The sequence below is a fragment of the Pan troglodytes genome, chromosome 11, assembly GCF_028858775.2.
Source record: "Pan troglodytes isolate AG18354 chromosome 11, NHGRI_mPanTro3-v2.0_pri, whole genome shotgun sequence".
Taxonomy (NCBI): domain Eukaryota; kingdom Metazoa; phylum Chordata; class Mammalia; order Primates; family Hominidae; genus Pan; species Pan troglodytes.
Window position 1 is genome coordinate 4,998,216 of NC_072409.2, and position 25,185 is coordinate 5,023,400.

At 54.7% G+C, this 25,185-nt stretch overlaps 1 protein-coding gene across 5 annotated transcripts in view; it reads right to left on the minus strand.

Moving 5' to 3' along the window:
- Positions 1-81: 81 nt before the first annotated feature.
- The window catches only part of STKLD1 (serine/threonine kinase like domain containing 1), a 28,978-nt gene continuing 3,874 nt past the window's right edge, over positions 82-25,185 (minus strand). For 2 of the 5 annotated variants that reach the window (XM_016961991.4, XM_024345956.3), the window contains exons 3-19: positions 21,234-21,278; positions 19,446-19,520; positions 17,587-17,688; positions 15,542-15,612; positions 14,368-14,483; positions 11,580-11,698; positions 10,227-10,390; positions 8,696-8,826; positions 7,939-8,022; positions 5,458-5,574; positions 4,133-4,273; positions 2,999-3,133; positions 2,189-2,317; positions 1,969-2,097; positions 1,080-1,220; positions 678-757; positions 82-354 (exon numbers count right to left, since the gene is read on the minus strand). In XM_016961991.4, the coding sequence (XP_016817480.1) occupies positions 265-354; positions 678-757; positions 1,080-1,220; positions 1,969-2,097; positions 2,189-2,317; positions 2,999-3,133; positions 4,133-4,273; positions 5,458-5,574; positions 7,939-8,022; positions 8,696-8,826; positions 10,227-10,390; positions 11,580-11,698; positions 14,368-14,483; positions 15,542-15,612; positions 17,587-17,688; positions 19,446-19,520; positions 21,234-21,278 (1,869 nt within the window). In that variant the 3' untranslated portion in view covers positions 82-264. Of the gene's footprint in view, positions 355-499; positions 758-1,079; positions 1,221-1,968; positions 2,098-2,188; positions 2,318-2,998; positions 3,134-4,132; positions 4,274-5,457; positions 5,575-7,938; positions 8,023-8,695; positions 8,827-10,226; positions 10,391-11,579; positions 11,699-14,367; positions 14,484-15,541; positions 15,613-17,586; positions 17,689-19,445; positions 19,521-21,233; positions 21,279-25,185 lie in introns of those variants that run through there. The other 3 variants (XM_054658477.2, XM_063787462.1, XM_001154124.8) reach the window with 2 other exon arrangements.

The following is a 25,185-nucleotide window of genomic DNA, read 5'->3' on the forward strand; positions in this document are numbered from 1 at the left end:
TGCTCTGTCCAGGGGCGAGGTCTATAGAGACTGCAGAATTAAGTATCCCACTGGCCAGTCACAGCCTCTTGCCAGAAATGATTAAGGCAGAAACTGGCCTTGGGCCTCTTTATTAGTCACCTAAGAGGAGTGTGAGGTGCGCATTCTGGTGCTGGATGACCCTTCCCCCCACCCCAAGGGAAACAGTGGCCCATGGAAAGGAAGGACAGGGAGAGGGCACACGTGGAGGGAGGGGCCTGTGGGGTATCTGTCTTCTCCCCCGCATCAGGGCTGAGCTGCTTCCCCACCCAGGGGGCTGGGAGAGGTGGCTGCCTCCAGCCTCAAGAGCACTTTTTCCGCGTAAGAAACCAGTTCCTGGAAGGAGGAAGCAGGCAAGTCAGTTTTCGTGGACAGTCCCCGGGTCCAGGAGCAGTTACTCATGTGACTCAATCCAGCAGTCATGGACAGGAAACTCTTTGGAGAGGTCTGATTACCCCTCCCGTTTAAGATTGATTTTGGCCTAGTCATAGAGATGGGATAATAGGCAGGCAGGAGAGCAGTCTTGAAAACTATACATGTGGAGATCAAGGTCAGTTCCATACAAACATCTATTCCAGTCCCCGAGACGTGGTGCACCCCAGCTGGGGGCTTCCACCTGGAGGGAGGCCTGGTTTGCTGAAGGCGCTGCTGTCACTCACCAGGCTGGAGGTGAAGCGCTCCTTGATCTCCTGGAGCACGGCCTTCATACTACTGGACACTAGCTCCGGCAGGATCTCCTCTGCAGGTGGAGCAAGAAGGTCCTGAGGCCAGAGCCCTTCCTGTGCCCCTTGCCAGGAGCCCCAGAAGGATGAGAGTGGGTCGCATTCCCCCTTGGGCTTGGCATGCACAGAGCCACCTTGCAGTTCCGGAGCCCCAAGCGTCACCCTCAGCCAGGACAACCCCTGGTGCTCAGAAGATGCCAAATGAGTGGGAAGTTTAAGTGGGCCGAGAAGTGGGGTTGAGCCCACCTTCCGTGTGCTCCTTCCCTGTCAGTTATAGGGGGAGCGGGGCACCCCTGACCGCTGGGCTCTAGGGAGTGTGAGGCGAGAAAGGGTTCTCACCATAGGAAGCCAGGTGGACCAGCAGCATGCCCACGTTCTCCACCACCTCCGGGTCGTCCCTGTGGAGCTGGTAGGTCTCCTTGATGAGGCTGAGGCCACTGCCGCCCTCCTCCTGCACCACCACCTTGAAGGCCGCCAGTTCTGGGGGATGGGTGGGAGTGGGTTCATTCCCTGCTTTCCCCTGAAAGGGAAGAGCCTTCTGCCCAGGACGGGATGGGACCCCAGAGCTCACACAGGGGCCTGGGACAGGACAAGAGACGGGACCCAGGAGGCCCCGTCAGCTTGGGCGGACCAGTAGGCTGGCATGACCTGAACAGGACCATGCAAGAACAGAGGAGGCAGCCCCCCCAGAGCCAAAGGGGTCGTTGTCACTCTGGGGAAGATTAGGTAGTACAGAGGTCAAGACCATGAGGCCGGAGTTGCCAGGCACCAGCTGGTGTCTTTGCCAGGCCCAGGATGCTCTCCGAAGGACTGTGCTGTGGGCCGAGCGTCGGTTGTGCTGTGCTCAGCGCTGGGCCCAGCCTGTCTAGCTGAGTAACAGGCAGGGTTTGTGTTGTGGGGAATTGGAGACACTGTTTCCAGAGCTGTTTTGACTGTTTTGATCAGTTCACGGTGTGTCTGCATGTTAGGAAACCTGTGCAGATGTGATGTGTTTATGGACAGAGAGAGGGTCACAGGGTAGCATAACGCAGAGACGAGTTTATCAAGTGTGTGTGAAAGTCTTGATGGTGATTTCTGGATGACTGGACTTTAGATAGTTTTTAATTTCTTTTCCTTTTTGATTTGTTGCTTCTGTTTTTTGGCTTGTGGCACCTGGCAGATGTAACTGATGGGGGCTGATTCTTGCCCCCACCTCTAGGTGGCAGCCTCGTCCTGTCCCCAGGCTCACCTGACACCTTCACCAGGCTGGCCAGTCCCCGGTAGGCATTGTTCACCAGCAGGGCTCTGTCCTGGCACAGCCGGATGCTTTGCAGGAGCAGCGCCACCACTTGTTCAAACTGCTGCTCCTTGATGCAGCCTGCAGAAAGGGGCCGGGCTGCCTTGTGCCTGCTGTGCCGCGAGGCCCACCCCTCCCAGCCCCAGGGGCCCAGGGCGCCCACCCAGCTCACCCAGCAGGGACAGCAGCCAGAAGACTCCACAGCTGGCTTCCGCCATTTCCCCATCCGCAGGGTAGGTGGCCAACACCTGGCTGATGAGGTCCGGGACCTTCTCCAAGGGGGCCTTGTTCACAATGATACCTGGAACAAGGACAGGGATGGAAAGGGACACCCAGGCCTTGGGTGTGTGCAGGGGGGCCTTCCCATCCCCCATCTGCTGCCTTCCTCCAGCTAACGACAACAGCAGAAATGGGGTGGGAAAGGTCAACTGTCCTCAGAGACGGGTGCAGGGGTTAGCCCAGGAGAGGCTTGGAGAATCCCACACTTTGGGTGCTGGCAGGGTTCTTGGGTTTCCCGGGCTTTCCGTGGTTTGGAGCTCTCTTTTTCCTGGGGTGCTGGAGTGCCAAGATGGGGTCTAGAGGAGGGGAAGCAGCACAGGCCAGGGGGCCCCCTACTGTGAATCAAAAATCAAAACAAACAGGGCATCCAGCACCACCGCTGCCCTCTGGAACCAGGACTGCCTGGAAAATCCCAGGACGTTTCCCTGGGCAGGAGGCACTTAAAACTGAGGGGTCTGCCCACTGGGCAAGAAGTCCTGAAGCCCGGTCTCTGCCAGAAGGCCTTTCCTCCCCTGCCTTTTCTCTCTCTGCTCCTTGATTTTCTTCTGTTGGAGTTGGAAGCTCTCAGAAGAGCCTTTCCCGGACTATGGCTGTTGTGTCAGGGACAGGACATGGAGGTCCTCGAAGGCTCTCAGGGGCAGTTAGGGAGGGGCTGGGGGAGGGCTGCCAGCCCCGGTGGGACAGCAGGAGGAGGGCCCCTCACCGTCCAGCAGGAGGGCCCAGAGCAGGCCCAGGCCGCTGGCGCAGACGTCCCTGCTTTCGAGGGAGCTGTTGAGGTGCTCCAGGATGTGCTCCAGCAGCCCGGCGTTCTGCAGCTCGTCTGACAGTGACTCTGACTCTGTGGGTGAGCCAGAATGAGGGCCCCAGGGCCCCTCCCTCCAGGAAGCCTTCCTGCCTCTGTTGTCCTTGGGCACTGCAGTCCCATTTGACCTGCGACCCTAGGTGCCTGCTCTGGGCCAAGTCGTGTGCACTCAACGGAGCCCTGAACAGGAGGATGTGGGACTGGCCCCAGAGGAGTCTGTCCATCTCGTGGGCCACCAGTCCCAATAGCTGCCATCCCACTACCAGGCTGGGTCTGACCTCTGTAGCTTCCCATCCAGGGGGCCTGACCCTGCCTCCTGGGCTCACAGAGCCAGCCTATGCCTTCCAGGATGGAACCATGACGGGGCCCTATCCCGGTAGGATGAACTGACATCCATTTTGCCTGATGGTTCCAGTTGACATCTATTCCTAGTGCCTCCTTTCACTCCCCAAAGTGAGATCAGCCATGTATGATCAGTTATCCAGTCTGTGCAGTAAAGAGGGTGCTGGGGCCCAGCCCCCAGCCCTGAACCCTGCTGCATGGACTCCTGGCAACTGTCCTTAGGCTCTCTCGAGGCCCAGCTTCCTGTTGGGGAGAACAGTGCCCACCCGATTTGTGGGTGAAGGTGTGAGCACTCTGTATGGCCCTCTCCTTCCCACAGTCCTGGCTGGTGGCTTCGGAAGCCCACTGGGCCCTATGGAATGGAGACACACAGGGCATTTGACCCCCAGCCTCCCAGAAGGGGCAGGAAGTGTGGGAAAGAGATGTCATTGGTGTGAAGCCCACAGCTGCGCCTAGCATGTCTGTAGAGGGAACCAGTGACTTCAAGAGTGGAAGCTTGTCATCAAGATGGAAAAGGATGCGACCAGCATTTGGGGTGGCCGAATGAAGATGGCCAAATGCCGCCGTGCATCTCAGGAGGAGGCCCAGCACTGTCCTGTCCAACCCACCTATACCCCAAACCAACCCTTCCAAGACCCCTGGGAAGGGCTGTCCTGGAGCATGGGTGGGGCAGGAGGTGGCTGGCAGACACACCCTGGGTTGTGGTGATGGCTAGCAGGCTGTAGACCATGACAAGAAGTGGCTCCTCCTCGGGGTGGCTCTGAAGAGCACTCAGCAGGGTGGAGGTGATGGCTTGGTTGCAGGGAGTCTTGGCTTCTGGGTGGTGCACCAGTGCTGCTCAAGCCAGAGGAAGACACCTGGGGTAAGCCCCACAGCTCGGGCATGGGGCCAGACACACAAGGCTCACAGGCTGGGGGATAGCATCTCCACTTTGCATGAAGGAAACCAGGGTCTGCCTTGTTCTGACCCAGAGCAGGCCTCCATGAATCCCTGTGGCCTAATGGAGTGAAGGACCGGAAGGGAGCCCTGCCCGGCCAGGCCACGCATCCTGGTCCCTGGGAGCCGGTCAGGCAGCACTGAACACAATTTCAACATTGCATGGAACTCCAAACTTCAACAGTGAAACTAGAAAGGTGGCCGGGCGTGGTGGCTCATGCCTATAATCCCAGCACTTTGGGAGGAGCACGATGTCAGGAGTTCAAGACCAGCCTGACTAACATGGTGAAACCCGTCTCTACTAAAAATACAGAAATTAGCCGGGCGTGGTGGTGGGTGCCTGTAGTCCCAGCTACTCAGGAGGCTGAGGCAGGAGAATCGCTTGAACCCGGGAGGTGGAGGTTGCATTGAGCCGAGAGTGCGCCACTGCACTCGCCTGGGTGACGAGCAAAACTCCATCTCAAAAAAAAAAAAAAAAAAAAAGTAACTAAATACTTTTTGTTTCAAAAAAAATCATCAAAGCTAATTCAACTCTTAACAACCCGTGTCTCTCATAGGAGGCTCAATCTCTCAGCTCCAACCTCTTCCATCAGGACAGTGAAATGAACTCAGCACTGCCCTCCTACCAGCCCTCTTCAGAGGACACAACCCATCCTCCCTGAGGGTCACTCCAGAGGACCTCGTGTCCAGCTCCTCGCTTCATAGCTGGGAAACTGGCAGGAGCATCAGGAACTTGTCCAGGGCCACGGAGCAGGCAAAAGGCAGGCCTGGGTGGGATCCGCGTCTCCAAGCTCCTGGCCTGTGCCCTCTCTGCTATGCAGGATGGGGTCTGATGGGCACAGGATGGCATGGACTCTCCAGTGGTTAGATGCCAACCAGGTGGCGGGGGTGGAGCTAGGCCACCAGGAGTGTCTCCTGGCCTGGCCCTGGCATCCACCTTGGCCTAGAAGGTGCAGCAGCAGGGAGCAGGGCATGGCTTCCCCTAACCCACCCGGCCCGGTGCCCACCTTGGCCCAGGAGGCACAGCTGCAGGAAGCAGCGCACAGCCTCCCCGACCCCCTCTGGCCTGGTTTGGCACCCACCTTGGCCCAGGAGGTGCAGCAGCAGGGAGCAGGCACACAGCTGGACATCGAGGACCCTGTCATGTAGCTGCATGGTCGTGACCACCACCTCCACCAGCTCCGGGGGCCACGGCAGACCTGGCAGGGCGGGCGGCACAGGGGAGACTCATTTTGGGCCAGATCGGGGGCATATAGACCCAACCAGGGCCCCCAGAGGCTGGTAGGAGCCTGCAGGGCCCTAGGTGGGTGAATAGAAGGGGGAAGGACAATGAGGATTAGCGCTAGGTCCATGGAGTGCATGCCATGTCTGCCACGGGCGTCCTGCTGTGTGCTGCCCACAGCCCTGTGAAGTGGCCCCTCCCAAGGCTGCCCTCCATATGCAGATGAGGAACCTGGGGTCAGCAGGATGAAAGCACCTGCTCTTCAGCAGTTTGAACCTAGCCAGTCTACTCCAGAGCCCTTGGCTGCAACTGCCCTAAGGGTGGACGTGGGTGGGTGGGCTCCATCCACCCTGCCACTGTGCCAGAAACTTGTGGGCTGGGGACTGGGTGAGGGGCAGTGGCCAGGCAGCCATCCCTCCACTCTAGGCTCATGAGAGCAACAAGGATGAAGTCCTGGCACCTGGAGTGTGGAGCGAAGCAAGACCCGCCCCGCCCCCCTTTTTTTTTTTTTTTTTTTGAGACAGAGTCTCACTCTGTCGCCTAGGCCGTTGTGCAGTGGCATCATCTCCGGTCACTGCAGCCTCCGCCTCCCGGGTTCAAGTGATTCTCCTGCCTCAGCCTCCTGCGTAGCTGAGATTACAGGCTTGTGCCACCACGTCCGGCTAATTTTTGTATTTTTAGTAGAGACAGGGTTTCACCATGTCTGGCCAGGCTCGTCTTGAACTCCTGACCTCAAGTGATCTGCCCACCTCGGCCCCTCCCAAAGTGCTGGGATTACAGGCATGAGCCACCGTGCTGGGCTGCAAGCCCATTTCTAAGCAAGGCGTGGAGGGAGGTGTGGCTCTGGGTGGTGGGAAAGACCTACCCTTTGGGATGGGGCCCAACAGCTTCCCTAGTTTCCCCAGGGAGGCAAAGTCTCTCTTCCCAGGGACTCTGTCCTGGTCACAGCTGAGCTACAAAAGGGGTCAAAGAGGAGGAGGGGAGGGAGGGAATGGTAAATTAGGCCCATATGAGGCCTCTGCTACCAACTCGAAGGCCAGGGCTGGGCCTTGTCACCTCTGAGGCCTGAGCCACTGCAACAAACCTCAGTGGATTCCTAATCCAGGTCTGATGGATAGACGGATAGATGAGTGGATGGATGGATGGATGGATGGATGGATGGATATGTGAAGGTAATGTTGAGGCAGGTGAAAAAGGTTGAATGGGAAGATTTTATGAAAGCATGTTTTGGCACAAATGTTTTAAAAATTGGCCGAGCACGGTGTCTCACGCCTGTAATCCCAACACTTTGGAAGGCCAAGACAGGCAGATCACTTGAGATCAGGCGTTTGAGACCAGCCTGGCCAACATGGTGAAACCCCCTCTCTAATAAAAATATGAAAAATTAGCTGGGTGTGGTGGCACACACCTGTAGTCCCAGCTACTTGGGAGGCTGAAGCAGGAGAATCACTTGAACCCGGGAGGCGGAGGTTGCAGTGAGCTGAGATCGCACCACTGCACTCCATCCTGGGGGACAGAGCGAGACCCTGTCTCAAAAACAAACAAACAAACAAACAAAAAAAAACCTGCTTTTCCCAACACTCTCCATGAATGAGCAGTAACAATCTTTTTGGGTTTGGTTTTGTTTTCTGAGACAGGGTCTTCTAGGCTGGAGTGCGGTGGTGCAAGCGTAGCTCACTATAGCCTCGATTCCCTGGGCTCAAGCAATCCTCCTGCCTCAGCCTCCTGAGTAGCTAGGATAACAGACATGTGTCACCACACCTGGCTAATTTTTTTATTTTTTGTAGAAATGGGCTCTCCCTTTGTTGCCCAGGCTGGTCTCAAATCCCTGGGCTCAAGCAGTCCTCCCGCCTTGGCTTCTCAAGGTGCTGGGATTACAGGCGTGAGCTACTGGGTCAGGCCATGCATTCTTAATAGATGGGCAAGTTGTATCTATGAAAATTTAAAGTATTCACACCCTTGAACATCTAGGAATCTGTGCTACAGAAACAAGCGCACAGATACATACACACCAGGGTGTCCATTCTAGTATCATTCATAATAGTGGAAACTGAGAAACAACTCAGATACCCCTCATAGGGACAGTGGGGTAGATGGGATGTCTGTGGCTCCATTAAAATCATGTGAGGGCTGCCACACCACCCATTCCCCTTCTCTGCTGTCTTCCCCAGGCAGATAGCAGACACGGGACTCTTCTGGGGACACATGCACGCCTCCACGCTGCACTAAAGCACTGGCGAGGAGAGCCTGGGGTGAGGGCCAGCCTCAGCTCCCCACAGGCCGGACCATAGCTTCTGCCCCTAGGGGAGCAGCTGGGAAAGGGGTGCAGGGTGGGGCCTACCTAGCTGATCTGCAGGCATTTTCAGAAGCCTCTTCATGGCCCTGAGCTGGACTTCGGGCCAGCCAGAGAATTTCTGCATGACCTCTGCAGGGACAGGAAGGCAGGGGAGGGACCTTTCTGAGGACCAGGGCCTCGGGGCTCTGTCTCTGGGCACCACACTGCGCTGGCTGCTGTGTGTGCATCCCCTCCTCAGATCCACAGGTTCAGGATGAGAGGGAGGGGCTGTTACCATCCCCACTTTACAGATGAGGCCACTGAGACCAAGCGACTTTTCCTTAATAGAACCCAAGTCTCTGTCTTGGAGCACACAGATGATGGAGCGCACTTCTGCTCATCCTGGGCACATAGAAGCACGCAGGAAGGAAGTGGTGCTGTGTGAGGAAGATGTCCTGGGACCACTGTGTGCCACCCAGGCTGTGGAAGCAAAAGCAGAGGGTTGTGGGAGGCGTGGGCAGTGACTAGGCCATTGAGCTACATAGAGGATTTGTGTAGCAGGAGCGGAGGGAAAACGGGGGCCAGGCTATGGAGAGGAACTTTGTGTTATAGGTAGTTGGGAGCTATGGAGGATATTTGAGCAGAGCGGTGTCCTGGGCAGTGTGTAGGGATGGATGGAGGGAAACTGTTCCTACCCACTGGTCGTGCATGTGGAGCAAGGCCAGGGGCATAAATAATGAGCCCTCTGGAACTAAACAATAGGATGCCAAGGCCATGGACAGGAGCTTCAGGGCACGCTCCCCCTTTGTGTCCCCAGCATCACCTAAAATGCTGGCCACGTTGCCTTCTAACAGCATGTCGGTGATGGACGCAGGCACCATCTGCCGGTGCAGGGTCAGAGAGACGCACGAGGACTTGAAGGAGCCTCTCACGAAGGTGATGTGCACCACGTCCCTAGCAGAGGAGCAGAGAGGGCTGAGTAACCCAGCAGCGCCCCCTGCCGCCTCCCCGTGGGGCTCTCCCTCTGCCTCTGGCTCTGGGCTGCCCATTGGTGCGGACACTGGACACTGAGCTCCCTGTTTTGGGATCCATTTGGCAGGGTCTCTCATAGTGTCCCCAGTGTGTCCGGCAAGCACCCCAGCAATTCCACACCCAGGGACGTACTCCACGGAGGCAGGGCCTCAGCTCACAGAGCTGGGGGACAGTCCGGGGCCCTGGCACTTTTGCTCTTGTGGTCCCCGGCCTCCATAGAAACATGAAAACCCAGATTTTACAACTGCGTTGGTATAAAGATGAATATGACCCAGGCTGGATTCCTTGCTATATGTTGGGTTTTTTGTTTTGTTTGGGTTTTTTTTTAGATGGAGTTTCACTCTTGTCACCTAGGCTGGAGTGCAGTGGCACAATCTCGGCTCACTGCAACCTCCGCCTCCCGGGTTCCAGCATTTCTTCTGTCTCAGCCTCCTGAGTAGCTGGGACTACAGGCGCGCTCCACCATGCCCAGCTAATTTTTTTTCTATTTTTAGTAGAGACGGGGTTTCGCTCTGTTGGCCAGGCTGGTCTCGAACACCTGACTTCAAGTGATCCACCCACCTCAGCCTCCCAAACTGCTGGGATTACAGGTGTGAGCCACCGTGCCCGGCCTGGATTCTTTGTTATATGTTTTTGTTTTGTTTTTGAGACAGGGTCTCACTCTGTCACCCAGGCTGGAGTGCAGTGGCGAGATCTCAGCTCATTACAACAACCTCTGCCTCCCGGGCTCGAGCAATCCTCCTGCCTCAGCCTCCCCAGTAGCTGGGAACACAGGCATGCACCACTACACCCAGCTAATTTTTTGTATTTTTCGTAGAGACAGGGGTTTCGCCATGTTACCCAGGCTAGACTAGAACTCCTGAGCTCAAGTGATCTGCCCGCCTCGGCCTCCCAAAGTGCTGGGATTATAGGCATGAGCCACCGCCCCGGCCAGTGTTATGTATTTACTTTTGTCTTCTGATTTTAAAATAAGTTAGAATGAAAAATTTAAAGGTGACCATTGTCTTTAGGAATTTTTTTTTTTTTATGTAGAATGAAAACTTTTTTCTGGAACCCTAAAAGTGTCGTGGGTCCTGGGGGCTACGCCTCCTGTGCCTCCTGGGGGTCAGTCTGCTCACTCCACTGTACATTCGGGATTACTCGCCGCAGCACGGTTTGGGAGAGCCAGAACTGGGCAAAGCCCAGCTGTGCAGGGATAATCAGGGCATCTGTGATGGAGTTCTTTGAGGTGTTACAAGGCCAACTAGCTGTGCTTGTATTAGGGTGGAGAGATGTTGAAAGATAAATCCATAGGTTAAAGTAAACCCTGACCCTGAGCTCACTTTATCGTTATTCGATCCGAGGGGTCGATCTGGAGCATCAAGGGCAGAAGATTCCCGAAGGTTTCCACATCCGGGATCTGCTTCTCCTCCATTGTCTTCAGGACGGCCTTCAGGCTGCCTGGGCTCTGGCGGAGGGACTTCCGCAGATGCATGGCTTCTGTGCCCTGCACGGAGAGAGGACAACTCTGTGTATTCCCTTAAGTAAATGAAAACTAGGTCCCAGCATGGGCAGGGGACGACCAGGGACCAAGAAATCCAGGAGGAGACCAGGGAGAGCCAGGTGTGGCCACCGTCTACAAGAATGCCCAGAGACCCCAGGGGCCCCAAGCTCTTCCATAAGAAGAAATGGAGTTTCAGAGAAGCCAGTGGGTTGTCTCCCGGGGTGGAGTCCTGCCAAGAAAGCCCCCTGATCTAGACCCAGCCAGTAAGACAGCATGCCCATTTCACAGAGTGTGAGCATGCCCAGGGTCACACTGCCTGGGCTGGGGCTGGAGCTCAGGCTATTTCCAGGATGTCACACAGCCTCCGAAGTGGGAAGGCTCTCATTTCCCTGGGAGTCTTTCAAAGGAAGGGAGTGGCAAGGTGCTTCTCAGAGGTGGAGTCTGGGGGCCTGGGAGACCATGGGGAACCTGGGTCCAGCCAGGTGTCTGTCCTTTCTGGGGACCTCGGTGCCTGCAGGTGGTGCTGCGGAGAAGGGGAGCTTCCTTGTTTTGGGCATGGCAGGCCTTCCCCACTTTTCTCTTCTGCATATAGAGGATAGGAAGCGACAGGCTGGACTTCCCTGCCTCCCTGCAGCCAGAGTGACCTTGGAGTGCTCGTGGGGCCAGTGGGGCCCTCTGCCTCCCCTCCTTCCTGCCCACAGGCTGTGGCCATGGTGCAGGGGCCCCAGCAGGGATGAGAGAAAGAGCTGCATGCTAAGGATGTGCAGGAGGAGAGAAGGCACCTCCACACCAGCCTGGGGCTTGTGCATGAGACAGCCGGGTGTGTTCAGGCCCACACTGGGTTCCCGTTGCTTGCAACTCCATGCAGCCTTCATGCTCACAAGGGCACCTGAACTTGGCTTTTCTCCATCAAGAGTCAGTGACACCACCTGGAGGGCTGCTGCGAGGGTGGTGTGGGATGGTCTGAATATTACCACTGCTGTCATTATCCTGCTAGAGCCCAGCAGGTGCTGCAAGCTGAGGGGTTCTGAGGAGGGCAGGCCCCTCGCAGGTGGAGGAGGGGGCTCTGTGCAGCCTGCAGAGAGCCAGGGGAAGGGATGCAGAGGGGAGGCAGGGTGAGGCCAAGCCTTTTCCCCAGGCCTGGGCGCGTGGGGAGCAGCATGTGGGGTGTGGGGGAGGGAGGGCGGCTCACATCCATGAAGGAGCAGCTGGTCATGTCCAGAATGATGCAGCCCAGGGACCAGATGTCTGATTTCTGGCTGAAGGAGAAGTTGAGGGCTTCAGGGGCCATCCAGGACTTATGAAAGGGGTCTGTTGGTAAAAGCAAGGTGGGATCCCTGAGTCCTTTGCTCCCTGGGGGCAGGGGCTTGACAGAGTCACCCTGCCCAGCACTGTATCCCCTTTGGTGGCCCCCCGCAAGCAGCTTGAAACACAAGCCCTGCAGGTCCTCTTCTCAGAAGAGGTGGAGAATATTAACTGTGGGGAGGAAGAGGCCCTGATCAGCGGGAGCTTTGCGTTGATCTGGAGCCACTGAAGCTGTCCATCTTGGTGGGTGCCCACCAGGCTGGCCCATATAGGTGGTGTGTCTGTGTGCCCTAGATGGCTGTAGAAGGAGTTGGAAGAGGCACGTGCCAAGAAACTGTGCACGCCTCTAAACTTCTTGCCCCTTCTAAATGTCAGGACCTTGGGGGCAAAGTTACAGTTGCTCTGCCCTACTTTCTCAACTGGAACCCCAGACAGGGAGGCAAAAGAGCAGACTCCTCTGAGTCCATCAGTCCCTGGTTGGCTTCAGGCAGCCCCTCTTTCTCTGGACCTCCATTCCCCAGCCCAACAGTAAAGGGCTGGACTCCAAGGACGTGTGCCATCTACACCTCCAATAGAACCAACCATCTGCCCGTCTGTCCACCCATCCATCCACACACACCCCATCCATCCATCCATCCATCCACCCACCCATCCACTCACCCACCTACACACTCATTCACTCACTCACCCACTCATTCACTCACCCACCCACCCATCCACACACCCACCCATCTACCCACACACTCACCCATCCATCCATTCATCCATACACCTACCCACCCACACATCCATCCACACGCACCCACCCACCCATCCATCTACCCACCCAACCATCCATCCACAACCCATGCACTCACCCATCCACCCACACACCCATCCCTCCAGCCACACACCCATCCATCCATCTACTCACCTACCCATCTATCCATCCATATATCCACTGACCCACCCACCCACCCACCTATCCATCCACTCACCCACCCATCTGTCCATCCACTGACCCACCCACCTATCCATCCACCCGCCCACCCATCCACTTACCTACCCTCCCATTCATCCATCCGTCCAACCAACCATCCATCCATCCATCCATCCATCCATCCATCCATCCATGCACTCATCCAATCCATCCACTCACCCACCTACCCACTCATTCACTCATTCATCCACCCACCCATCCATATGCCCACCCACCCACACATCCATCCACACATGCACCCACCCACCCATCCATCTACCCACCCACCCATCCATCTACAACCCATGCACTCACCCATCTGCCCATACACCCACCCATGCAACCACACACCCATCCACCCATCCATCCATCTACTCACCTACCCACCCATCCACTCATCCACCCATCTATCATCCATCCATCCATCCACTGACCCACCCACCCACCCACCTATCCATCCATCCATCCACTCACCCACCCATCCACTCACCCACCCTCCTATCCATCCATCCATCCACTCATCCATCCATCCATCCACTCACCCACCCACCTGCCCACCCACCCACCCTCCTATCCATCCATCCAGCCATCCATCCATCCATCCACTCATCCATCCATCCATCCATCCACTCATCCACTCACCTACTCACCCATCCACTCACCCACCCACCTATCCATCCATCCATCCATCCATCCATCCATCCATTCATCCATCCACTCATCCATCCATCCATCCACTCACCCACCCACCTATTCATCCATCTATCCACCCACCTATCCATCCATCCACTCACCCACCCATCATCCATCCACTTACCCACCCACCTATCCATCCTACCACCCACCAAACCACACACCCACCCATCTACTCATTCATCTTCTGTCTACCAAGGACTGAGTGTGGCCGGGCGCAGTGGTTCACGCCTGTAATCCCAGCACTTTGGGAGGCCAAGGTGGGAGATCATGAGGTCAGGAGATCGAGATCATGGTGAAACCCGGTCTCTACTAAAAAAAATACAAAAAATTAGCTGGGCCCAGTGGCAGGCGCCTGTAGTCCCAGCTACTCGGGAGGCTGAGGCAGGAGAATGGCGTGAACCCGGTAGGCGCAGCTTGAAGTGAGCCGAGATTGTGCCACTGCATTCCAGCCTGGGCGACAGAGCGAGACTCCACCTCAAAAAAAAAAAAAAAACAGAGTGCAACCAGCAACTGCCATCCTGGGACTCTGGACCCCTCCTCTGTGGTTGCTCTCTCCAGCCCCCTTTCTCTGGCCATCTTTTCAAAGGAACGAGAACTCGTCTCCCCTTGCCACCCACCCCTTCATCTCCTGGATTGTTGTAGGACTCAGTGATCTACACGCAGCCAGTGCCTGGCACCCACAGACCCTCCGTCCTGGGCATTTTCATATCCTTCCTTCTGACACTTTCTTTTCCCTCCATGAGAGGCAACATTTTCTGGGGTACCACAAACAACCACGACTTTGTTTCTCTCAAATGTCGGGTGTCTGTGGGGCCCTGCCTCTGCCCCTGGTGGTGGCATGCCTGCTCAGTTGCAACCCAAAGGAGGTCTCTTTGGAGTTTACACAAGGCCAGGGCTTTGTGGGGACCTTCTGAGCAAACAGCTGTTTGATGTTGCCTCACTCCAGCACCCAGAGTGGCCAACACCGTCTGGATTCTAGGCGCCAACCCCCTCTCCCACAACCTGGGGGAGCCCCTGCTACCTTCCTCCGCACGAATATTCCATTTGGCTTTGTCTGTCATTAGCACGTTGGAGCTCAGGTCCTGCAGTTTGCAGTGGTCACTGCTGATGAGGATGATGTTGGAGGGTTTGAGATTCCTGAAACCAAGAGGTGGGTTTGCCTCTGGGTGCCAAGGGGCCACCTGGGCAGCCACCACCCACGACCCCAGGTGGGACCAGTGTGGGTGCTGAGCCTGACTCTCTGCTCCCTGCCCCACCTGGTTCTGCAGCAGCAGCCCACATCCTCCTCTCCTCCAGAAAATGCCCCATCTCAGCCTACTTTTTAAGCAGTTGTTTCCTATGTACAGAAATATACTCAATTATTTTAAATCGGGGGAAAAATCCTCAACCACAAGTAGGAACACACCCAACACTCCGAAGAGGTCCCTTAATTGACATGTTCACCTCCTTAGATATCTCAGCTACACATTTGCCTGGGGATTGATTTTTGGCCATTGTGTGACGTCTAGTGACATTAACACTGAATGTGGAATGTGAGCATTCCCTTTGTACGTATGGTCTGCGTGGTGTGTGTGTGTGTGTGTGTGTGTGTGTGTGTTTTAAGTCAGGGTTGCCCAGGCTGAAGTGCAGTGGCACGATCATAGCTCACTGCAGCCTCAAGCTCCTGGCTTCAAGCAATCCTCCCATCTCAGCCTCCATGTTGCTAGGACCACAGGCGTGCACCACCACGCCCAGCTGCATAGTTTCCCTCTTCCTCTTTAAATAAGATATTGGTGTTCAGAATTGGAGCCATCTCCCAGCCCCTTCAGACCATGGATTCTCCAGCCTGAAAGTTGTGCCGCTGGGGGTCAAAGGCTCAGCAGGGCCCACTCAGCCCACACTGGCCCCACAGCAGGCAACCCGGTCTCTCTTCTTGGCAGGGCTTTTGCCTCCTTCCTTTCCACGAACTCTAGAGCAGCCCGCCTGGCTAGCGCACACCCCATGCAGCTGTGCATGTGCACATGGCTTGAGACCACTTGGAAGAGCCTCTTTCAAGCCTGGGAGGAGCTCTGTAAGGTCCCATCCTATCCTGGCTGCACTGGCCCGGTGCACCTTTCTCCCCAGATCCTGCCCACGGGCACTGGCACCCGAGTGGCCTCAGTGCCTTTTCTCCCGAAGCAGCCAGCCAGTCCGCAGAGGTCAGGGGCCCCACTTACCTGTGGATGATGTCCAAATGGTGCAGGTATTCCAGCGCGTCCAGCACCTGGCCCAGCACATTCTGCATCCACTGGGGGAGAAGTAGGGGGTGCCAGGATGGGAGGGGCACCCTGTGCTGCTTTCAGGGGGGTGACACTCAGAGCAGCCAGTAGGATGGTGGTGTATCCTCTCCTTGCATCTTGAGACAGGCCTGAAGCCAGCCAAGCGCTCAGGGTGGAGGAGGCTTCAGCGTGGTGGCTCTCCAGATGGTAAAGCCGCGGCGGCAGCCAGAAGGACTCTGAGTTTCCAGACTCCACACTGCTGTCTCCATACCAGAGACCCTGGGTGCTGCAGGGGCCCCATCCCTGCACCCTACTCTGTGGCCCGCGCTGCCCCACACTTGCTGGGAGCTGAAGGCAGATCGGCCTTGCGGGTATGGGAGAGGTGGAAGCCTTCAGTGCCTACATGAGCTCAATCCTCTAGATCATTCAAATGAAAAGAGCCCTGAGAGAGAATGCTAGGAGTGTTCTGCATCAGAGACAAGCTCCATCGAGTACCCAGGGCGGTGATTCTGAAGCTGGGCTCCTAGGGCCCCTGGATTCAGGGCCACCCTGGGGTGTCAGAGAGGGGCTGAGGGGGCAGGATGTGGGCGTCCTCCCACTGCCCCCAGTTAGAGTAGGTCTGCTGCACTTACTGGGTTTCTGGGAATATTTTGTGTTTTGAAGGGCTTCACTCACAAAGTCTGAAACTCACTCCGGGCCTGCCTCTGAGGCCCATGGTAAGAGAAGAGCTGTGTGCCCCGAAGAGCCCCTCAGGGGGACATGGTCCCCCCAAACACAGTTCTCAGGGTAAAAGCAGGCAGCATTCATCTGGGGTAGATGAAAGATCTAAATGTGAAGGCAAAAACAACCAAGCTTCCACAAGACAGGAGAGTATCTTCATGATCTTGGAGCAGGAAATGCTTCTTAAACTCCAAAGGCACTAACCATAAGAGTCAGCATTGGGAAAGCGAACTCCATTACAGTTAGGACTTTCCATCATCAAAAGACATCATTAAGAAAGTGAACTGGCCGGGCGCGGCGGCTCACACCTGTAATCCCAGCACTCTGGGAGGCCGAGGCGGGTGGATCACTTGAGGTCAGGAGTTCGAGACCAGCCTGGGCAACATAGCAAAACCTTGTCTCTATTAATAAGACAAAAATTAGCTGGGTGTGGTGGTGGGCACCTGTAGTCCCAGCTACTCGGGAGGCTGAGGCAGGAGAATCGCTTGAACAGGGAGGCGAAGGTTGCAGTGAGCCAAGGTCGTGCCATTGCACTCCAGCCTGGGCGACAGAGTGAGACTCCGTCTCAACAACAACAACAACAACAAGACTGACACAATGAAGTGCTGGCCTCCATGTGGATCGGGAATGCTCACAACTTGTGAGAGTAAACATGGGGCCAACCAAACCACGTCGGAAATCTGTTTGGAGCAGCCACTGAAGCTACACACATGTACTCTACGACCCAATAATTCCACTCCTAGGTATTCATCCCAGAAAAGTGAGTGTCTTCCAGCAATGCTCATAGCAGCCTTATTCACAATAGCCCCAAACTGGAAGCAGCCCAAATGAGACTAGGTAAACAGCCTGCAGCACGATCAGGCAGCAGAGTGGCAGCAAGCAATGAACACATGATTTGCTGGTGCATGCAGCAGCACCGCGGGGCTCACAACAGCAGGCTGAGGGAAGGAGACCAGACAGGAGTGGCAGCATGCCGGACGAGTCCATTTACAGGAACTTCAGGGACCGGCAGAACAATCTGGAATCATGGTCACCGACTGGGAACCTTCTAGGGTTAGGAACGCCTTCTGTCTTGATCTGGGTGGAAGTTGTGTGAGTGCATCAAACTGTGCACTTAAGATCTGCACACATCCTAGAGTGCAATGCCTCGAGGCATACATTTAAGAAAAAAACAAGGCTGGACTCCATGGTGCCTGCCCTCCCGCTGTTACTTTGCCCTGCGCCGCAGGGCCTGTGTCACAGGTCTAGGTGGCCCCCAGGCCTGGTGCCCCAGAGGACCTCACCTCAGAGTCAATGATTTTCTTTGCCTTCCTCTTATCCTCAATGACCTCCTGGAAGCTGAGCTCATTGAACTCCATCACCAGGCAGAGGTACAGAGAAGAGATCTGCTGGGACAGGAGGCCCTTAGCCAAAGGACGCCCAGGCCCCGGTGCTTCTGCAGGCTGGCCTGCTCCAGGGCCTCCCTGCGCTCAGCTGCCATTTGCAGTGGCCGTGGGAGCACTGCCCACTGGAGGGGGCTACAAGCCCCTCCTGCCCCACCTTCAGCTTCCTCTCTCTCCTCTCCCCATTCCCAGGCTCCACCTCCACTCCACACTCCATCCACACCAAGCTACTTGGACTTTCCCAAAAGCTGCACTTGTCCCCTGGCCACTGCACACATGGACCCCTCTGCCTGGACCACTACCCACCCCCTTCATAGGGATAACTACGCACCCTTTAGGGCTCAGCTCAGACCCATTTCCTCTGAGGACCCTGCCCTGGCCAGAGCCCCAGCAGACCAGGTCAGGGCCCCCAATTCTGTGCTCCCTCCCATAGGGAAATGTCCTCTTGGCTTCTCTGTACCCTCCTTGAGAGCATTAGGGGGTGCTCAGAAAATCTTTGGGAGTGCATGCAGTGAGGTCCCCTCCCCAAGACCCAGCTGGAGCAGAGGGAGCGTGTGAAGGGCCTTTCCTGCTCGGACCCGGGATTGTTGGCCCCAGGTGGGAACACCAGTGTGGACATCTCATGCAGGCTGGCGCCTGGCAGAAGGCTTCTCAGCCTCTCTTTACCTCCAGCACCCCTTGTGCCTGCTCAGCCTCCCGCTGTCTGCCTCAGTCCCATCAGAAGTGACTGGAAAGCTCCTGGCTCCTTGTAAAGACAAGAAGTCGTCCAGCCTACAGGACCCGGCTGCTGGACCTGAGTCTCCGTCCCCAATCAGCTGTTTACTAGCTGTGTAGCCTTGGAGAGCTCCTGAACCGGAGCCCTAGGCCCCATCAGGAGCACAGGGACAGTACTTCCTGCCCTGCAGCCCTCCTGGCACGTGATGACAGATGTGGTGCTGGTCAGTAAGCTGCACAGGGGCTGCAGGAGTAAGGGGCGCACAGGCCCAGGACGGCATCGGCGTCGGGTGGCTGTGGAGACGGGGGTCAACTAGCTCCTTCCATGAAAGTGAAAACTCTGTCATCAGAGGCACAGGCTCACCAGGACAAGCTCGGTGGCTGCGTGCAGAGCCCGGGAGTCAGGCCCATCTGGCCTGGCCCTCTGGCTTGGCCACGTACTAGCTGGGTAACCTGGAGCAACTTGTTTCTGTTAGCCTCTGTTTCTTCTTCTGTCAAATGGGTTAAGAACCCCTCCTGGCCAGGCGTGCTGGCTCACGCCTCTAATCCCAGCACTTTGGGAGGCCGAGGCGGGCGGATCACTTAAGGTCAGGAGTTCAACACCAGCCCGGCCAACATGGTGAAACCCCGTCTCTACTAAAAATACAAAAATTAGCCGGGCGTCATGGCACGCGCCTGTAATCCCGGCTACTCGGGAGGCTGAGGCAAGAAAATCTCTTGAACCCGGGAGGCAGAGGTTGCAGTGAGCCAAGATCACACCATTACACTCCAGCCTGGGGGATAAGAGCGAGACTTTGTCCAAAAAAAAAAACAAACTCTCCTGACGATGAGGTTTTTGGGGCTCCTATGAGACTATGCACGGAAAGCCCCCAGCATGGTACCTGGCCCCAGTGAGTGTTAGGTCAGGGGTGGCCGCGTTTACAGTCACTGCCATTGCCACACGAGCTATTCTGACAGTGGGGGGTGGGCGTGCTCTGGGCTCAGTCTGCTTGGTCCTGCAGCCCACTGCGTGGCGGCTGAGCCCGTAGGTGTCAGCTCTGACCCACCTCCCCATTCCACGTGATGAACAGCTCCTGGTACACAGAGATGTGGGCGTGCCGCAGCTTCAGCAGTGGCATCAGCTGCCAGGATAGAGCAGAGGAAACGGAGAAGTCAGTGCCTCTCCATGCCTTTCTCAGCTCGGGCTTCTCTGTCACACATCCCAACAAACATGCAAGCCTCGGGCTCTGAGCTGGGCCAGGGAGTGGGCTCAGGGAAGCTGCACGGTGGTTGGGAGCCAGGCAGTCCGATGTGGGTCCTGTCTCCAGCATGAGCTGGCTGTGTTGGGTGACTGGGCCTCATATTGTCATCTGAAAATGGGGGTCCCAGTGGAATCTGCCTCACAGGGATACCATGGGGGGTGAGTGAGCTGTGGCAGGCAGTGCCAGGAAGGTGGGGATCAGCCACAGCCAGGGCTGGCTGGAGGAGGTGGTGCAGACACCGGGAGGTGGGCACACGGAGAGGTCCCGGTGCCCCTGCCCTGGCGGAAAGTGCTTTGAAACATGCCCAAACAGGAGCAGATAGGGCTGCCTTAGAGACATGGAGCCAGACAGACAACTGCTTGGGGTGGAAGGTTGGGCATGAAAGCAGGTGGCCTAGTGGGCTGTGGATGGGAATCAGCAACGTGAAAAGCCACGGCGGTGTGCGGCTCTGGGCAGGCCCCATGCTCTTTCTTCCCATTTGTTACCGAGTAGCCTGGGCCCACCACTGTGCTTCGGTCACACTATACACCCAATAATGTTTGCTGGCCTAGCTCCAGAGCCAGCAATTCCAGAAGACAAACAAGTGACCATGAGATAAGAGGGGACACCTTCAAGCTCGTGGGAAATTCAAGAAACACAAAGAAAGGCTACTCGGAGGCTTTGCCAATCAAACCGAGGTGCAGCTGTTATCGCTATTATTGTAAACGAGTACGTTACTGCTGGGCAGCTCTGAATGGTAGAATTAAGGGTAATTTATATTTGTTTTGTTAAACAGTTCTGGTATGGGCGTGGTGGTACATGCCTGTACCCCAGCACTTTGGAGGCCGAGGTGGGACGATTGCTTGAGCCCAGAAATTCAGACTAGCCTGGGCAAAATGGTGAGACCCCATTGCTATTAAAGGAAAAAAAAAAAAAGGTAAAAACAAAAGAAAACCCAATTCTGTATTTTTAAAATTTTCTGCTGTAATTAATAATTTTATATTGAATAAAAAATATTTTAAAAAGTTATTGGTAGATTAACCTAGGGACCCGGCCAGTATTTATTTATTTTTGAGACAAAGTTTTGCTCTGTCACCCAGGGTGGAATGCAATGGTGCAATCTCGGCTCATTGCAATCTCCACCTCCCAGGTTCAAGTGATTCTCCCGCCTCAACCTCTCGAAGTAGCTGGGATTACAGGCGCCCACCACCATGCCCAGCTAATTTTTTTGTATTTTTGGTTGAGACAGGGTTTCCCCATGTTGGCTAGGCTGGTCTTGAACTCCTGACCTCAAGTGATCCACCCGCCTCGGCCTCCCAAAGTGGTGGGATTACAAATGTGAGCCACCGTGCCCAGCCCAATATTTAAACTTTATGTTCTCTGGGAACATATGTTCTAAGTTGTCGGCACCTGCATTTAGCAGTGAGTGTTTGGGGCATGGACTCCCTTCATGACCTGGGGCTGCTGGCTTCACAGCTGAGGCAAAACTGGTGCTGATGCTCTATCCCTCCCTCCAGCCTTCTCTTCACCCAGGCACTCAACAAGAAGGTACAGAACACAGTCTGTGTATGCTCCATTGAGCTCTTCCAGAGGGAAAACTACCCTGAGAGTTACCTCCTCCAGGGCCTGACTGGCGTAATGGTCATCCATGCATTCCACCTGCAAGGGCACAAGAGCATGAGCTAAATAAACATGTAGCAAATCATCTCCGTTATCACTGCCATCACCACCACCACCACGACCATTACCATCATCTGCACAGCCACCACCTCCACCACAACCATCACCATCATTACCACAACCAAAACCAACACCACCATCACTGTCACCATCATCACCATCACCATCATCACCATCACTGCCATCATCACCATCATCACACCACCACCACTACCATTACCACCATCACTCCAACACCACCACCATCAACACTATCATCACCATCATTAACATCATCATTACCACCTTCATCACCACCATCACCATCACTGCCATCATCACAATCATTACCATCATCACCATCACCACCATCATCACACCACCACCACCACCATTACCACCATCACTCCATCACCACCACTGTCACCATCACCACTGTCATCGCCATCATTACCATCATCATCATATATTATCGCCATCATTACCATCATCATCACCACCATCACCACCATCATTACCATCATCACCATCATCATCACCACCATCACCACCATCATTACCATCATCACCATCATCACACCACCACCATTACCACCATCACGCCATCACCACCACCATCACCACTATCGTCACCATCATTAACATCATCATTACCACCTTCATCACCACCATCACCATCACTGCCATCATCACCATCATCACCATCACCATCACCACTGTCATCACCATCATTACCATCATCATCACTGCCATCACCACCATCATTACCACCATCATCACCACCATCACCATCACCGCCATCATCACCATCACCACCATCATCATCATCACACCACCACCACTACCACCATCACTCCAACACCACCACCATCACCATCATCACTATCATCACCATCACCACCATCATTACCAAAATCACCATCACCACCACCATCACCATCATCACACAATCATCACCATCATCAAAATCATTACCATCACCACCTTAACCATCATCACACCATCACCACCACCACCACTATCATTACCACCATCACACCATCAACACCACCGTCACCATCACCACTATTATCCCCATCATCACCAACCTCATCACCATCATTACCACCATCACCATCACACCACGACCACCATCATCATCACACCATCACCACCATCACACCATCAACACCACTGTCACCACCACCACTATTATCCCCATCATCACCACCATCACCAACATCATCACCATCACCATCACACCACCACCACCATCATCATCACACCATCACCACCATCACACCATCAATGCCACTGTCACCATCGTCACTATCATCACCATCATTACCATCATCACCACCATCACCACCATCATCACCATCATTACCATCATCATTACCACCATCACACCATCAACACCGTCACCATCACCACTATTATCACCATCACCACCATCACCATTACTATCATCACCATCTCACCACCACCACCATCATCACATCATCACCACGACCATAATCACCATGACCACCATCACCATCATCACACCATCACCATGACCACCATCACCATCATCACACCATCACCACCATCAGCATTATCATCACCATCATCATCACCATCATCACTGCCACCACCATCACCACCACTACCACCATCATTGCCACCTCCATCATCACCACCATCATCATTATTTAGCAGGAGTGACAGGCTCCCACCATTCCTGCCCCCACCATATGGCACAAATGGAAGATATTCCTAAGGCAGAGATCTAAAAATACTTAGAGCAATGAGAACATCTTTGCTCCTGTTGCAAAGATAAGTTTAGGACAGCATAATATACGCTCCAAGAAATCAGTAAAGGATCCATTTTCAGACCGTCTTTAAACAGGAACATCTTGTTCTGGTTGGGAAAGCATCAATCTCACCACTTCATTCCTTACCCACATGGGGAAGGTTGTCTCCACGCATGGAATGTGCAGTGCTCTTCTCTCCTGTGCCCTCTCCGGGTGGAGGTGGGGAGGGCATGGAAAGGGAAGGGTGGTGGCAAGGGCAGCACGGAGCTTTGAGTCCGCAGCACACTTGGTGGCACAGGCCCTAGGTATATACTACCACTGGCTCTAATACCAGATCCTCACCCAGAATTTTGCTCAAAAGACTTATGAATGAAGTACTCTTATAATGGGGTGAATGCAGACCATCATGTAAAGTTAGTGAATTGTTCCCAGATCTATGGAGAGACCTGAGATGCCAGTGGCACTGTCCCGTGGAATCCAGGGCAAAGACACTGAGTGAGCCTTCCTGTCTTCCTTTCCTCCTGTCCTAGGGGGCATATGAGGAGGTGAAGTTGGCCAAAACATGGAAAGACTTGAAAATGTTACATTGTGGCCGGGCACAGTGGCTCACGCCTGAAATCCCAGCACTTAGGGAGGCCGAGGCAGGCGGATCACCTGAGGTTGGGAGTTCGAGACCAGCCTGACCAATATGGAGAAACCCTGTCTCTACTAAAAATACAAAATTAGCCGGGTGTGGTGGCACATGCCTGTAATCCCAGCTACTTTGGAGGCTGAGGCAGGAGAATCAACACCACCTTGAACCTGGGAGAAGGGGGTTGCAGTGCGCCGAGATCACGCCATTGTACTCCAGCCTGGGCAACAAAAGCGAGACTCCGTCTCAAAAAAAAAAAAAGCGGCTGGGTGGGGTGGCTCACGCCTGTAATCCCAGCACTTTGGGAGGCCGAGGCAGGCGGATCATCTGAGGTCGGGAGTTTGAGACCAGCCTGACCATCCTCTCCATGTTGATGGAGAAACCCCGTCTACTAAAAATACAAAATTAGCCGGATGTGGTGGCACGTGCCTGTAATCCCAGCCACTCAGGAAGGCTGAGGCAGGAAAATCGCTTGAATCCGGGAGGCAGAGGTTACAGTGAGCTGAGATCACACCACTGTACTCCAGCCTGGGCAACAAGAGCAAAACTCCATCTCAAAAAAAAAAAAAAAAAAAAAAGTTACATCGTATGACCCAGAAATCTCACTCCTAGGAATTTTTCCTAAGGAAATCATGGATGCTAAAAAAACCAAAACAAAACAAAGCAAAACAAAAAAACAAACAAAACCATAATGCTATAAGCATCTTTATCAGAGCTGTTTACACAAAGTGAAAAATTGAGAACAAGCTCAATGCTCAGCCCATGTGATAGGGATGGCTTGGGTTAGTTACAGCACATCAAGCAAGACAGGAGGCCACACAGTTGCCAGAGCCAAGAGAGGAGGGGGCTGTGGGAATGACATGAAACTATGTTTGCAATATAAAAAGGATGCTATCAACTTTAACGATACCATTCTCCTGAATCCAAAAAAGTTTACAAACGCTTAGGAAAAAAGACTGGAAGAACCCATAAACTCCTACCTACACTCTCTTTCCCCAATTTTTATTTAGAAATAATTGGGTGATATTTTTATTTTTAATTAAATTAATTAATTAATTAATTTAGACAGAGTCTTGCTGTGTCACCCAGGCTGGAGGGCAGTGGCGCAATCTCGACTCACTGCAACCTCCGCCGCCCGGGTTCAAGCAATTCTCCCGCGTCAGCTCCCAAGTAGCTGGGACTATAGGCACCCACCACCATGCTCAGCTAATTTTTGTATTTTTAGTAGAGATGGGGTTTCACCATGTTGGCCAGGCTGCTCTCAAACTTCTGACCTCAAGGGATCTGCCTGCCTCGGCCTCCCAAAATGCTGTGATTACAGGGATGAGCCATCATGCCTAGTCATGGCTGACATTTTTAAAAGCTCCTCAGGCCGGACGCGGTGGCTCATGTCTGTAATCCCAGCACTTTGGGAGGCCGAGGCGGGCGGACTGCCTGAGCTCAGGAGTTCCAGGAGTTCGAGACCAGCCTGGGCAACACGGTGAAACCCTGTCTCTACTAA